The sequence below is a fragment of the Pleuronectes platessa genome, chromosome 9, assembly GCF_947347685.1.
Source record: "Pleuronectes platessa chromosome 9, fPlePla1.1, whole genome shotgun sequence".
Taxonomy (NCBI): Eukaryota; Metazoa; Chordata; class Actinopteri; order Pleuronectiformes; family Pleuronectidae; genus Pleuronectes; species Pleuronectes platessa.
This window is the reverse complement of record NC_070634.1, coordinates 7,635,561-7,649,685: the sequence shown is the minus strand read 5'-3', so window position 1 is coordinate 7,649,685 and position 14,125 is coordinate 7,635,561. Positions and strand designations below refer to the sequence as shown.

The 14,125-nt window shown below is 40.7% G+C and overlaps 2 protein-coding genes across 2 annotated transcripts in view; one reads left to right on the top strand and one right to left on the bottom strand.

Moving 5' to 3' along the window:
- Window positions 1–14,125, bottom strand: part of cyfip1 (cytoplasmic FMR1 interacting protein 1) — a 32,393-nt gene that overhangs the window by 5,063 nt on the left and 13,205 nt on the right. Inside the window, exons 10-23 of the mRNA XM_053429754.1 lie at window positions 12,015–12,106; window positions 11,519–11,636; window positions 10,920–11,042; window positions 10,646–10,771; window positions 10,368–10,534; window positions 9,684–9,831; window positions 8,777–8,930; window positions 8,520–8,676; window positions 7,565–7,661; window positions 6,675–6,751; window positions 5,789–5,897; window positions 5,591–5,710; window positions 5,186–5,385; window positions 2,891–2,978 (exon numbers count right to left, since the gene is read on the bottom strand). Of these exons, the coding sequence (XP_053285729.1) occupies window positions 2,891–2,978; window positions 5,186–5,385; window positions 5,591–5,710; window positions 5,789–5,897; window positions 6,675–6,751; window positions 7,565–7,661; window positions 8,520–8,676; window positions 8,777–8,930; window positions 9,684–9,831; window positions 10,368–10,534; window positions 10,646–10,771; window positions 10,920–11,042; window positions 11,519–11,636; window positions 12,015–12,106 (1,776 nt within the window). The remainder of the gene's footprint in view (window positions 1–2,890; window positions 2,979–5,185; window positions 5,386–5,590; window positions 5,711–5,788; window positions 5,898–6,674; window positions 6,752–7,564; window positions 7,662–8,519; window positions 8,677–8,776; window positions 8,931–9,683; window positions 9,832–10,367; window positions 10,535–10,645; window positions 10,772–10,919; window positions 11,043–11,518; window positions 11,637–12,014; window positions 12,107–14,125) is intronic.
- LOC128447585 (fibronectin type III domain-containing protein 9) lies at window positions 1,659–2,443 on the top strand. The gene has a single exon (XM_053429758.1). The coding sequence runs from the start codon at window positions 1,755–1,757 to the stop codon at window positions 2,388–2,390; it is 636 nt and encodes a 211-aa protein (XP_053285733.1). The 5' UTR covers window positions 1,659–1,754; the 3' UTR covers window positions 2,391–2,443.

The following is a 14,125-nucleotide window of genomic DNA, read 5'->3' as shown; positions in this document are numbered from 1 at the left end:
CTGTTACACGCATGCACGCTCGCACACACAATATCTCTGGTCCCCTCTTGAGGCTAAAGAGCTACACGGCAGCAGCTCGGCGTCACAGCTGTTGATGCGCTGACAGTGATACAGTGTAGATGCTTATATGAGCAGACGGCAGGAGCACAGGACAGTCTGAAGCAGCAGCTCGGACACCGCACATCCATGTCCAACACGTGCTGGAGCCGTCTACCCGGTAAGTCCTTTCTCCTCTCATGTTTGATTGAATGAGCACCAGTGATTCTCTTGAGGAGGATCCTTCCCATTCGGACAAGTACGCTTTGTTGCTATCGGTTACAGCTAATGCACCAGAAAAAGAAAAAAACTTGCTCAAATTGAAAAAAGATTGAACATTTGTTTTGATTTAGAACTGAATCTAAAGCAACTATTCTTCTGAGAATATGTTTTCTGGAATTGTTAATGTTCATAAAATTCATATTGTTAATTACGGCTTAGTGAAAAAAGACCTTTGAAAAATAAGGATTAGAGAGCAAAACAAGGATAAGTAACATTTTTTTACCCACTCTGCAGTAGTTTAAATGGTAAGAGGCCAAGTAAACATTGCATTTGATAACATAAATTCAACACTGATGATGTAATCTGGGCTTTTTAATGAATCATGCTTCGGTTTTGTTTCCATTTCCACAACATGAAACTTTATTTTACCTGACATCTGTCCCAGGCCTGGGATATGTTGAAATATATATGATTGAGAAAGCTAGGTTTCAATAGATATAACAAATAATGCTTAAATTAAAGCTGAAACCAAAGCTTGAAAGGTTGGAGCTTCAATTCTGACCAGTGGTGAGTTAAACTTCTCGATGTCTGCAGATCATCACCTGTTCTGTAGCAGCACAGATGAGCCTCCTCCCAAAACATTGTGCGTTGTGTAATTTGCTGAACATCTGTACATACGCTCACCTCCCTCCCTACGCTGAACTTTGTCCCAGATAATCCTTTTCCCAATGCTTATTATCCTCCGATACAGTTGTTTTCCTCCTTGCAGCATGTTTAGGTTGGAGTGAGTGGGATGGGTGGATTTGACTTTTCTAAATTATGTTCAACACTGCGCAATGTGGGAGGGATCCTGAGATTTGTTCCAATTATGACAGAACAGGTGCAGCAATCCAAGTGGTCAAACACAGAATGCAATAACTACAAACAAACCTTCAGTCATAGAGGCTCAATACTCCGACTAACTCAACCCCTTTTACTCTTTGGTGCAATATTACAATGTATTCATTGTCTTTTTGTGCAATGAGTCATGAGACTGCATATCTTATATTTTGTGTATTTATTCTTCATTATTATAAATATTTTCTTTTTTAGTTTGTGTATTCATTAATGGTTCATTGCCGCCCATTTTTAATTTGCCTGTTCTTCTTATGAAAGCTACGCACAAGAATTCCAATGTAGCCTAACTGTTTGGACCTGGCAAATAGCAATCTATCAATCCATCCATCCATCTATCTATCTGTCTATCGATCCATCTATCAATCCATATATCTATCCATCTATCAAGCTAGCTATGAGGTTCAAGGTGGAAAGAAACTCAAAATGTAGAAACGGCCATGCCAAAAATCTTTATATCATCTGTATTTCTTCGTGCGATTGTTTTACTGTGTTTTTGTCATCTCTCTCTCCCAGTTCGGATTTTTATTTTGAGCGTACAACGACTGTAACAGCTGAGGAAACACTTCACTCATATCATCTTAACTCAGCGGCGCCTCCACATGGGGATTACAGTCTACAACATCACCGCCACCTCAGCGAGTGTGAGCTGGCCGTCGTCCCCCAGCTGCCTGGACACCTTCTACAGCGTCATGTACGACCCCAACTGGAACAGCCTGCTCATGGGCTACAAGCGCAAGAGTTTCATGCATGAGGAACGTATCCCCGTCAGTCAGAGCAGCACCTACCTGGGCAACCTCCTCCCTCAGAGCGCCTACTTCTTATGCGTGACATGTCAGGCCGCCAATCCAGTGGCGGACCAATGCCAGGTGTTCAGCACTCTGAGTGTGAGGGGCGAAGGTCATGAACGAGCGGGCTGGGAACTCGCCATGGGCGTCTGGCTGACCTGCTGCATCTTCCTGCTGGTCATCGCCAGCATCCTGTTGTGGGGATGTCTTCACACCATCTGCTCCCTCCAGAGCCAGGCCTCTGACGGCAGCCCAGTGGTGAGCAACTCGACCCTCCAAGACATGTCTGGATCTGGACGCCTCTACACTCCCCGAAGCAGCATGGACGCCACTAAACATTCCACCACCATGCCGCCCCCCCTCCTCTTAGCACAGCCCACTGGCCACATAATTACCCAAGACCACGAGCTGAGGACACTCGCTAAGCTGTCTGGCAGTGAGCCAGTGTGAATCAACTGGATTGAGGTCAGCACAGCATTGTTCTGCCCGCACTGACTTGTCACTGAGTATTTTAATCCACTGACAAAATCTTATTTGGGTTTAGCAGAAATAAAAATGTTTTCAACGGAACCGAATTAAAAGACAATATTAACGTACCACTTAAAACTTTTAGATGAAACATTTTGTGCAAACACATTAAATAGTTATTGATCAAAATGTGTAACTCTGAATACTTCTCTTATAAATGGACTTCTAAATCTCAGGCTTTTTGTAATTTACATTTCGATTTATGTTCCCAAACATCTTTATTTTTTACGCTGATCCCCAATTATTATATTTGTCCACTGGTATTGTAGAGAAATATCTTACTGAGTGTTTGATTTCAACATATGGACTCAAAAGAACTCCGTCAAATCACGGCAAATAAAAATAAAAATAACCCTCTGCTTGTGAAATCCAAGAACAGAAAACGAAGGATAGTGATTTCTCGGTGGGGGATGATGACTGACCTTTGACCCGTACAGATACTGAGGCTGAGCGTTGGGAGGCTTGTCTCTCTGGAACTCTTGAGAGAAGGGCAGGATGGTGCGCACAAACCTGGACACAGAGAGACGTTATTATGTTTTATCTAAAAGGAATCTAAAATGAATACACACACACACACGCACGCACACAAATGAAGATTAACCTGCAGCGCTATGCTCACTAAGTTATACACACATTTTTATCATCTGAGAAAATATGAATAAACTGAACATCAGACATTTGTGGCTCCCAAACAATGTGTGTTAATTAGCAAACTACATGTGAGGAAGCTGTTACTGCTTATTTCATAAGACCACTGCAGAGTATGAATCTTTGTTATCCACACATCACAGGTTGTTCTCTGCGTGCAGTCCAAACAGCACAACAGTGAACAATCAGAGAAGTGCTTTCTTCTCCAGCAGGGTACCACAGAGATGATACAGTTCATCAAATAGACTGGTTCATCAAAAATCTCTCACTGTGGGAAAACCTAAGCTCTGAGGTTTGTTGCAGGCCCATTAGTGAGATCAGAGTAACAGACAGAGACAGAACAATATGTCAGGCGAGGGGTATTGACTATTAAAGCCAGTATTACTATTATTTTGTTACATTGTTTCTACTCTGGTCAGATGAAACTGCTCTGGGAGCCCTGGGCAAACATTTGTTGACCACCATAAAAACACATGACAGTTCATTAATCATCCAAGTTCTCTGGAGCTGAAATGACTAGTCACATACATTTATATATTTTAATCTAGGTTTATCATTTGGACATTTCATTGCTCTTTATTTCATGTTTATTTTCATTTAGAATGCCACTGTGTAGGGGAGAGCGGGGTAATGTGGGACATCGGGTGATGTGAAACACCCCCTGTATCTAGGCAACAGAACACATTTGTGGTCATTTGACCATTATGTTTTCAAGCCCCTCCCATTCCCCCCTTGACATGAAGGAGAAGTTGGTGCTGGTGCTGTGGAAAGTATGTTTTTTCACAGAAATGAGTTTTTTTGAATGTAAAAGTAAATTTTCTTGCTTTGAACTTAATCAACTGTTGTGTCAAAACAAATTGATTCAGGTAAAAAAATTATATCATACATGTTGGTGAACTTCCAACATATAAAACCATGTGATTGATGCTAGCTGAAGATTAGCCTGAATTGATAAAAGATGTTTTTCTAAAATTGTGGCTTCGGGGTAAAATGGGACAAATGTTGTTGGGTAAAGTGGGACAGTGTCTCACTGTACCCCACCATGAAGAACAAGTTAAGTTTAGTCTTAAACATATTCTAGTGTTATATTACATTATATATGTTTTTTTTTTTAATATCATAAACATTGTAGAAAAGCCATCATGCCAAGAAACTAAACCAGGAAGACAACCTGGGGCCAAACACCCCTCGCAGAAATGGAGAGTGAAGACGCTGAGGTCATGCAAGGAAAGAAGTCCTTAAGAAAAGCTGGAAGGGATAGAAATATTGACAAGACAACCCTCAAAAGATTCATAAAAAAAAAAAAAGAGAAAGGGAAAGTAAAATCAGTAGCCTGGGGGCAGTAGCTGAGGTAAAGAGAATATTCACAGATGAGATGGAGGAGGAGCCAAACAACTAGCTGACCAGTTCCATGGCCTTGCTCCAGTTAAGTGCCGTGAACTGGCATTTGAATATGCAGAGAAAAACAATATCCCTGTCCCTGCCAATTGGACAGAGAAACAATGTGCAGGCAAGCTAGGGTGAGCAAGAGATCACATGAATCATAATAATCATAAATGTGCTTAATTGACAAATCCACATGATTCTGTTACTAGTCCGATATTAGTGGTTGTCAATCTAGCTGTCAAGATTTTAACTATTACAACATGTGTTGTTATGGTAGTTTTAAAGTGGAAAAAGTAACTTTACCCCGTAGACGGGGTAAAGTGGGACACAAGACCACTTTTTTAAAAACAATCATATCTTCACTGCCCTTTGTCCTGAAGACATTCTGTTCATTTCCATTGCTAGAAAACATCCTGAATTAATGGGAAATGTGTACATTTTACTGATATATCATTTTAGCTCGCCTAGAGGGGAGCAAATGTAAAAAATGTCCCACATTACCCCGCTCTCCCCTATTATATAATTTATGAATGATGGAACTATAAGATGAACATTAATTACGACTGCAGCATGTCAGAAGGAAACTATAATAAATAAAGTGAAGTTGTGTACCACCAGTGCACTCAAACTGCTAAACATACTGGCTAAATTATTGACTTTAATAATGACCCAAACTAACGCACCTGTTGGTCGAGCCATTGTAGCAATAGTTGGGCAAGAAATCATAGTTGAGTTCCCAGAAGACGTGCAGTGTAATCCTGCCGTAGGGGGCCGACACGTTGTGGTTGGCCTCGCGGAACATGGCGTCCAGGCTGTCCAGAGTCAAAAACTTGCTGAGGAGCTTGTGCGTCAGGCGGTTGATATCCAGAAGACCTTCCAGTTCCTTTAACCAAGAAATACACAGAATAATGGTTTATATCAGCACGCCAACTCTCAGGTTCCTTCTCTTTAATCAGGACAAGGACAAACTTTAGATCTTGAAAATAACACGTGCTCCTCTAAACACATAGAAGAAGAAGCAAATAACAGGAGCAAACACTAAATAAAAGAGGATGTTATTTAGTCGCAGAGATTAAAAATCAACATACCATGATCGAGGTGAGGTCCTCACTCTCAAAGCGATTGATGGCCAGTTCGATAGACTTTGAAAGAGCAGCCGAGATCCTCTGAGTGATGAGCCTGTTCAGATCTATGGAGCGGCCTAAAAGCTGAGGTTAACAACTAGTTAGTAAAGGCACAACAACCGCAAAACAATAAACGAGGCAGGAGATGTGTTGAGTTTCTACCTGGACGTGGCGCTGCTTCAGCAGAGTCTCGTAGCGGTTGGAGGAAGGCCAGGGTATATTGGCCCCCTGGTTCTTGCAGTCAGTTCGCAAACGTTTGTCAAGGAGAAGACTGAGGGATTAAAAGGAAACGTGAAGTTAACTGCATGAAGGGTGCTTTAATTAAAGTGCAAATCTGCATTTTTTGTTTTCCCCCCAGAAACAAGCGCATTACATCCATGGTTACCATCTCACACCAACATCCCGACCAGAGGAGATAGAGAACACGTTATTGACATCGCCCATCCTGCTCCAAATATGCTTCAACTGATTTTAAAGTGAATATTGAGTCATAACACAATAGTGAAAATTGTTAACATTTATTTCCTATAATTGAACCTTTCAATAATTGATTTGTTACTTTTATCATATTGTTTAGTTCATTAATTTAAACTAACATTATCCATTTATACTAAATATCCATTAAATTTAGCTTATTATTTGTAAGTTGTATTACTGTTGGGTAAATATTTACCATTTTGATTCTTTTAATAAATATCAGCAATTAATTTCAATATTTATCCATGAGTTTTATCTGTTTATTTAATTTTTTTAACAACCTATCCATTACCCTAAGCTAACTGTGCTCACTTGTTAAAGACGCTCGGAGTTACAGTCTCATTTAGTTGGTGGGAGGTCTGTGTACTGTAGCCGGAAGCCTTCAGGTCAGCAACACACCAGATTGGGCTCTGAATTTTTTCTACCTTGACACAAAGAACTACCTATATATTCTAATAATATCATAAATACAATTTGTTCATATAATTGAGTCACAAAGGATCCTCTGGTAACTTGGAACCCAATGAAAAGGAGGGAAAAACACAAAAGTACATGCAAATGATTCACCCACCTTCCTGCTAGAATCTTGTAGTAGCCAAATATCTGATCAGCCAGTTTGTAGACAAACTGATCAAAGCACAAGTTCACCTGAAAAACACAGAGGTTCATATTTACTTGGATTTTTGAAAACATGCTTCAGCCTGTGATGGACAGAAATATAACCACAAAAGACAGTGTTCCTCTACATACAAAGAACAGAGCCAGTTCTAAACGTGTCTGTTTAACATGTTCGGTCTTCTTGTCCTGTGTCAAAGCTCTGCAGCTTCTTCAGAACGATTGTCATTAGTGAGTCCTCCTCAAACAGTTCTACAATATACTATCACTTGTATTGTTTTTGTGCTGGACGTTGTGTGCAGAACTTTTTATAAACATTCTGTTGTGCAGAGTGAAGGTAGAACATTTTGTGTTCATCCTACCTGGTATGTCTGCAATGACGATTTTATACCCAATTAATTCCATAAAATGAAACTAAATTTGTGGTGCCAATTTTTGATGCTTTACTCAACTAGTGTTATTTTGTCAAACATTACATTTTGGATATATCAGAGGTCTGTTAAGCAGCCGACACAATCTTCAGACAAAAGTTACACCTTTACAAAATAAAAGCGCTGCAATTTAGTTTTATTGAAAGCATTACAGCAACAAATAAACCATTGTGCTTCTACTTTAAAGAAAATTTCCCCTCAAGAGGAACTGATTCTATGAATGTTGTTGCCATGACAGACATATCTGTGCATTTCTGTATGACTCCGATATGGTGACAGAAATAACCAGATTATCTAAATGATCTGGTGATTGAGGTTTGACCCAGTTACAGACCACTGGTGTAGTTTATCAGAGGACGTAGAGAAGGACATAACTGACTGTTAAAGCCTGCTGCTACATCTTTTTGTCTATTACCTCAGCTTCTATTTCATCGTAGAGGAACTGCTTCTTGAATTTGGTCAGGGCGTAGTGTGCACTGTCGTTGTACAAATCCAGGGGATACAGCACATACCTGCAGCAGATGAGAGAAAGAAAGGAAAGGTTCAGTGTCTTACTTGTGAATAACGAGGGAACAAAAGATACAAACAAAAATAAGGAAAGCTGAGTGTGATGCCTACACAGTGATTCATAGAGTGCTGAAAATGGAAGTGTTTTAGTTACCTTGACTGTGGCAGAACACCACAGACTAATTTATCTAGTTTGTGATTGATACAGATTTTCTGTTTTCATCAGTAGTTCAAATGGTTAAAATGTTATTTATTTCACTGTGCAGAGCATTAATGCATTCTGCTAGCCTGCTCTCGCTCACACGAACACGCACAAACACCACAAACACGAAACACACACACACTAACACATAAACGAGGTGAGTCAGTGAGTTATTTGTACGAGCACAAGTTGTCCACCAATATTAAAATAAATTAAACTCTTTTTGGACAATTTTGGATGAACATGAAGAATTACAGCATTTACGGTTCAAGCCAGATGATGTGCTTAATGGCTTATGTAAAACCTGTCTCATAAAAGCATAATCCTGCTGTGTTTCCCTGAAGTTTTAAAATAGATATTCATAGTCCCCCACGAATTTTTAGGTTCTTACCCAGGTCTTTTTTTGAAAACATAAGATACGACTAAACAATTACTTGAGTTGCTGAATGCCTCTGGCCAGTCACAGTACCAATAATCTCACAGACAGTTAGTTAGAGTCTTTTTCAGGTTTTGGACTATTGCAAAAGGCGGAAACTAAAGAAAAGCTCCAAAGTTCACAGCTAAACAGGGAAGAAACATGCGAGGTGTTTGGGAGTAGTTGAAAAGGAATATTCCCCCACAATTATGTTTGATACAGGAAAAAATATAAATCATAATTTACTCCATCATAGAAGCTTCCTTGGTCTCCAGGATGTGGTCGGTGAGGATCCAGGGCATGGACATCTCGATGGGGAACTGAATCCTGCGACCCATGGTGAGCTCCAGGAAGAACTCCCTGAACCATAGCTGGGAGACGTCGCAGCACTGCTGCAAGGTCTCTGCATGGAAGAGAAATAGGTTTCATTAGAGTGGCTCCATTTAATGGCACTTATTCAGCATTTAAAGGAGCTACAGGATCAAACTGCTGTTTATTCGTACCACTGAAGTTCAGCAGGTGGGTGTAAAAGAAGGACTCGCGGTGAAACCTCTCCATGTCCAGGATGGTTGGGCCTTCGAGACTGCTGCGCAGAGTCTTCTTAGATCCACTTTTGTCAGCAATGAGAGACTCCAGCATGGTCCTCACCATATAGAGCTACATGTATTTAATAGAAGACAACACTGTAAGTGGATTTTACCAACTACCTCCCCTTCAGACAGTCTTATCTCACAGACATTTCACAGAATATAATCTTACAGGGATCATATTACATATTCAGCAGAGACGCTGCAGTGCAATTTCCTTTTGATAATCACTGAAAATTATTTTCGAGTTCACCTCAGTGGGGAACATTTTCGTCGACCGCGTCTTTATAATCTCTCTTGTTACAATTCAAACGAGTGAAAATCTGCTGAGTCGGGCAGACAAACACAGAAGGTGATTGTTTAGGGCTTTACAGTCAAACTGGAACTGGAAAAAAGATTAGTTGTTGGAATTAAGCTCTAAGCTGATAAATCTGTATGGTTTATGCAACATGTGGGATGCTTCTAAATAATGATAATATTTGTGATATGTAACACAATTGCATAGATGACTGCTATTCAGCGCTGTGATGAATCTGAAGTAGAAGGTTGGAAGGTAAATTTCTATTATAGTCATTCAGACATAATGAGAAGAGAGAACAATACAGCAAACACAACAGGCAGGTTTATGAAAGATGCGCTCATATTATGTCCCTTGTTAATATCTGATGACTGACACATCGGCATTGTGAGCTGCATAATCCTCATTATTGATGACTGGCAGCAGCCAGGGTCGCAGTATATAAGACCTTGGAGGTATGGGAAATGATTACAAAGGGAGGGGTGAAAGGAAGGTGGGTTAATCAGCAGAGTGTGGAGCTTAGACCTGAGTGCTGGAGGGCCCCACAGCACGGCGGGGAACCTTTATGTCAAAGCCTCCCTTGGGGTCTTTTTCTCCGCGGAGGGCAGGATCGTTGTGAGGCTCCCGGCCGATTTCCCAGTCACAGATTGTCTTCCGGATGGCCTGGAGGACGCTGTGGTCAAAGGACAATTTCTAGTTAATCGCTGGCTTTAAAGTCCCAGTTAACACACACTGGCATAGCTGCAATTATGAATATGAAGCAAGTTCACTGGAGATTCATTTTTTATACAGTACAGAGGATTGTAAAGAAGCAGCTGCAAAGAACAGGGTGTTATTGTGAGAACAGCAACCTGCCACAGGAGAAAAATATATTAACAACATGGGATGGAACCAAAACTGTAAAGGTTGGAAAATCAAAGTAATGTGTTAAAAGATTCTATAAAGCTCCACAGAGTTGAGAGAAACCAAAAAGTGAGGGGATATTTATCTGTGGGTTCAACACTATGAGCAACAACTAACACTGTTAGTATAAAAATATGACTATCACCTTTAACACATCCCAAAGCCTGGAAAACCAGACACAATGAATACATTTTGTTTTGTTATTCTTTTTTGGGTGTTATTCTTTTCTGGGTGATATGATTAACACAATAATAAAGTGTTGTTGGACAGCTGCAGCTGTGAATGTGATTGTAGTGTGACCTTTACCTCTGAACAACATTTTTCTTCTTCTTGATGGCCTGCCGCAGAGGGTCACGCAGAGTGACTTGAGCAAAATCCTGCAGGGCTGAATAGATGGTGTGACGGATGGCGTGATTGAACACACTCTCCATGCGTCCCATCAACACCTGCAGTCCCTTTATCATAGCCATTACCTGTCAAAAGCCCAACATTGAATCAGTGATTTAGAGAATCAGTGATTTAGACTGGTGGCAGCTGATAAACCATAGAGTTTGTGTGCTGCATGTGATGAGGTCACAACTGACCTCTACAAGGGCAAACTTCTCCTCGCTGGTGTAGTTGTATCTGGTGGCTCTTTCATACTCCTCTGCATTGTCAGGGCACTCCTTGTTGGAGTACTTGTCTGTTGGATGAACCAGTTTCCAGGAGTACTGTCGGCAAAGATACAAAAAGAAACAGATGAATTAAATGTCAAGAAGCTGGGGATTGGTAAACATTCTCAATACTTTATTTTACTTAACGGCTAGTGTATATATGTAAAAGTTGTATAAAAAATTATTAGAATCTGTGCTTTCTTACCACTTCCATGACATGAGCGCTCCACTGAGAGAGCAGCTGCAGGCCCTGCAGGGCCAGGTCAAACAGCTTCCTGTACTCAGCATCAGTCTTTTGGGCTTCCTGACGCCCTGATCCCGTCACCACCTACGTGGATAAAAAGCAACACACTTTGTCACACTCTGAAAATTAATACTGCAGGCCCACTTTTTTAAATCCTGATAGATCAGGGGAAATTATTACAGAGCATAAAAACCCAGCAGTAAAACTTCACCATTCAGGATGTGATCATTGAAATTACTTTCCTCATTCTCAACATTTCTGTCCCCAGTGATTGCATCTGCCATTCTGATCCAAAAGTCAGTTGGTTAAACTTCCATCTGAACCACAGTGAATTGTGACCTCTGAAAATCCGTCGGGGCATGACATCTGCTCAAAGCTTGTTACATCACAGCTGGGAATTCACACATCCCTCACATAAGGAGCTGAAAGCTGCCAGTTGGCTGATGTACTATATGTTTCTTTATTTAGTTGGCTAATGTCTGAGGTAGCGGTAAAATACTGTGCAAGTATGCCATGTCCTGATCCATGCCAATTTAAACTCATTGGAATGTGGCACTAACCTCACTGTTGCTGTATCGAGCCAGCTCCGAGATGAAGCGCATGTGATCGTCGCGGATCTGAAGCATCTGCTCACAGATGTTGTATTGGGGACTGCTGGATATAGATGTGCAAGTCCACCTGGGGGATACGAGGAAGGAGAGAAGCCCAGTTAAGAATACATGTATTTTTGTTATTAAAGCTAGTACACACCGATGCTGTGGTAGAGAAAAATTAAATGTACTTAAGCCCTGATGTAATGACATAACCAAAGAACACATTAGTTGCTAGACAAAGATTAGACAGCCAAGCAGGTAGAGGCATGTACAATTCACAAAGCTGAAAAAAAAGAAAAATCACTCAACTCTAACGTGTCTCTTGTGAATAGGAAACAAAACAATAAAAGATAAGGCTGAAAATTGTCTATTTATTATGGTTGTCAGAAAATGTACTTCAATTAAAAAAATAAAATCAAAGAGGCTAGGGCCGAGCTGGCAGAGACGCTTGCGTTCATCTCACCTGGATTTGTTATCTTCAAAGTGAGCACTGGTCTTGATGTACCGCGACAACTCAATCTGCATGTCACCAAACAGAGGGACCACCTGGAGTTGCTGTGAACACCAAAACACACAGATTTACATGAAGCATCTCTTCACTTCTCCAACACCACATAATGGGTACATCGTGGCATCGCTCGAGATTCATTTAATGTAGGCAGCAATAACAATCAAGGTAGAATCACTACGTGGAAATTACTTTACAAAGTGACCAAATGTTATTGTAGTTGAGACACATAGATATTTGGGGTGGGGTGTTTTATTTATCTCCACAAGGTTGTGTTTTTATATCTGTTTGACTTTTAGCAGAGTTGCGCAAAAACTACAGAAACTATTTAATTTAAACTTGATAGAAGGGTTGAGTTAGGGTCAGGGAAGAACCCAATACATTTGAGTGGATTTTTTAAGGGTGGTGGGGTGTATATTTATTCTGCTATAGCTATTTTAGTTTTCTGTTTTGTTCCACTCTTTTTTGGGGGGTTCTTTTCCAAGCTGCACTTTGACTTCTTTTGTACTGCTTTGAAAAAAAATTATGTGAATAAAAAAAGAAATTCAGAATGTTTAAGAAGAATTTGGAAATTTAATTTAAATGTTTTGCAGTATGTAAAGGAATGTTTGACCATCCTTACACATTACTGTATATGCAACTTTATATTATGCATATTGTATATTACACATCATATCTGTACAGGAGAAAAGTGCCTTTCTTATTCCACACACACTCCCTTCTCTCTCTTAGCAGTACCCAAGGTCAGGTTATAGATAAAGGGCCAACAACAGTACATTGTAGTGACTTTCATATCTAACTCAGATGCTCCAGACAGAGAGGCACCAACTTCAACTCTCACAGACTTTAACTCTTTTGCATATTTCACCAGTGGAAAGACGTAAGGACAAAAAGTGATTTAGGAATGCATACTTTAGTCTTAACTATCCAGTAGTATGTGAACACCTACATGTAACATACAGAGTGACAGCAATTCTAGCCTTTCATGGATGATGTGCTGTTAGAATGGGTGACGCAAGTAGAGGGAGATATATGGGGATGCTGTGGGCAGGCGCGGCGCGTCCCATTGGGCAAGTCGGGCAGTTGCCCAGGGCCTCGGCCACCAGGGGGCCTCGTCGTATTTATGATTTTTTTCTTTATTTTTCAAATAAATCACTCCTCATGTCCTCCTTCATTCAATATGAACCCAATAGCAAGACAGGCTTCATCGTACTTTCTTTTCAACTTGGTTTTTGAACACTGTGTCTTGTTTGTCACTGACCGGCTGCTTAACAGGAACGAGCTCTGATCTCACTCTGTGTCTCTGAGCGAATGTGAGAGGGCGGAGCCCCGGGGCCTGTTTGTGTGTGATGTCTGGGGACACACACGCACACACTCGCCCGCACAACACTGTACAGCAGACCTGGGCATTGTACGGCCCCCGGGCCGCATCCGGCCCTTTGGCTGTCTGTGACCGGCCCGCGTGAGGTCAACGGAATATTAGGAATCACATGTAAATAAGTAAAATTCATGCAGAGAATACAACAACATTTCTTTTATTTTGAAGGTGCCTTTTTTTAACATTTACCTGACGTACATCCTGAATGCCGCGAGCGGATGATGTGTTGGCGGACGGAGTTAAGAAGAGATTTGAGTTACTAAAGTCCGCAAAAATGTCAGCCCACGTTAAGAGAAGAAAGATAGAGTTTTTAACGAGACATGGACTGCTAAGTATTTATTTACTGAAGTCAATGGGAAAGCCGTGTGCTTAGTTTGTGGAGATCGCTGTTTTTAAGGATTACAATTTGAACCGCCACTTCGAGACAAAGCACGGAGAGACGAAACGTAACGAGAAGGATCGAGGACATCGGTCATGAAAAACCTGGAAAAGTCATGGAATTGTTAAATGTTTATTTTCCAGTCCTGGAAAAGTGCTTGAAAAAAATCCCAAAAGTTTTGGAGAAGTCATGGAGATTTGTTATATTCATATTTTCATGTCGTTCATTTACGCTGAGTTTTAATTAATTCAAATGCTTTTAAAAGAAATACGCTCAAAATATAAGTAGGCATACTATCTCATACTAATT

Coding starts and splice junctions, on each gene's coding strand:
- LOC128447585 (XM_053429758.1), top strand. CDS start 1,755: ATGGGGATTACAGTCTACAACATCACCGCCACCTCAGCGAGTGTGAGC.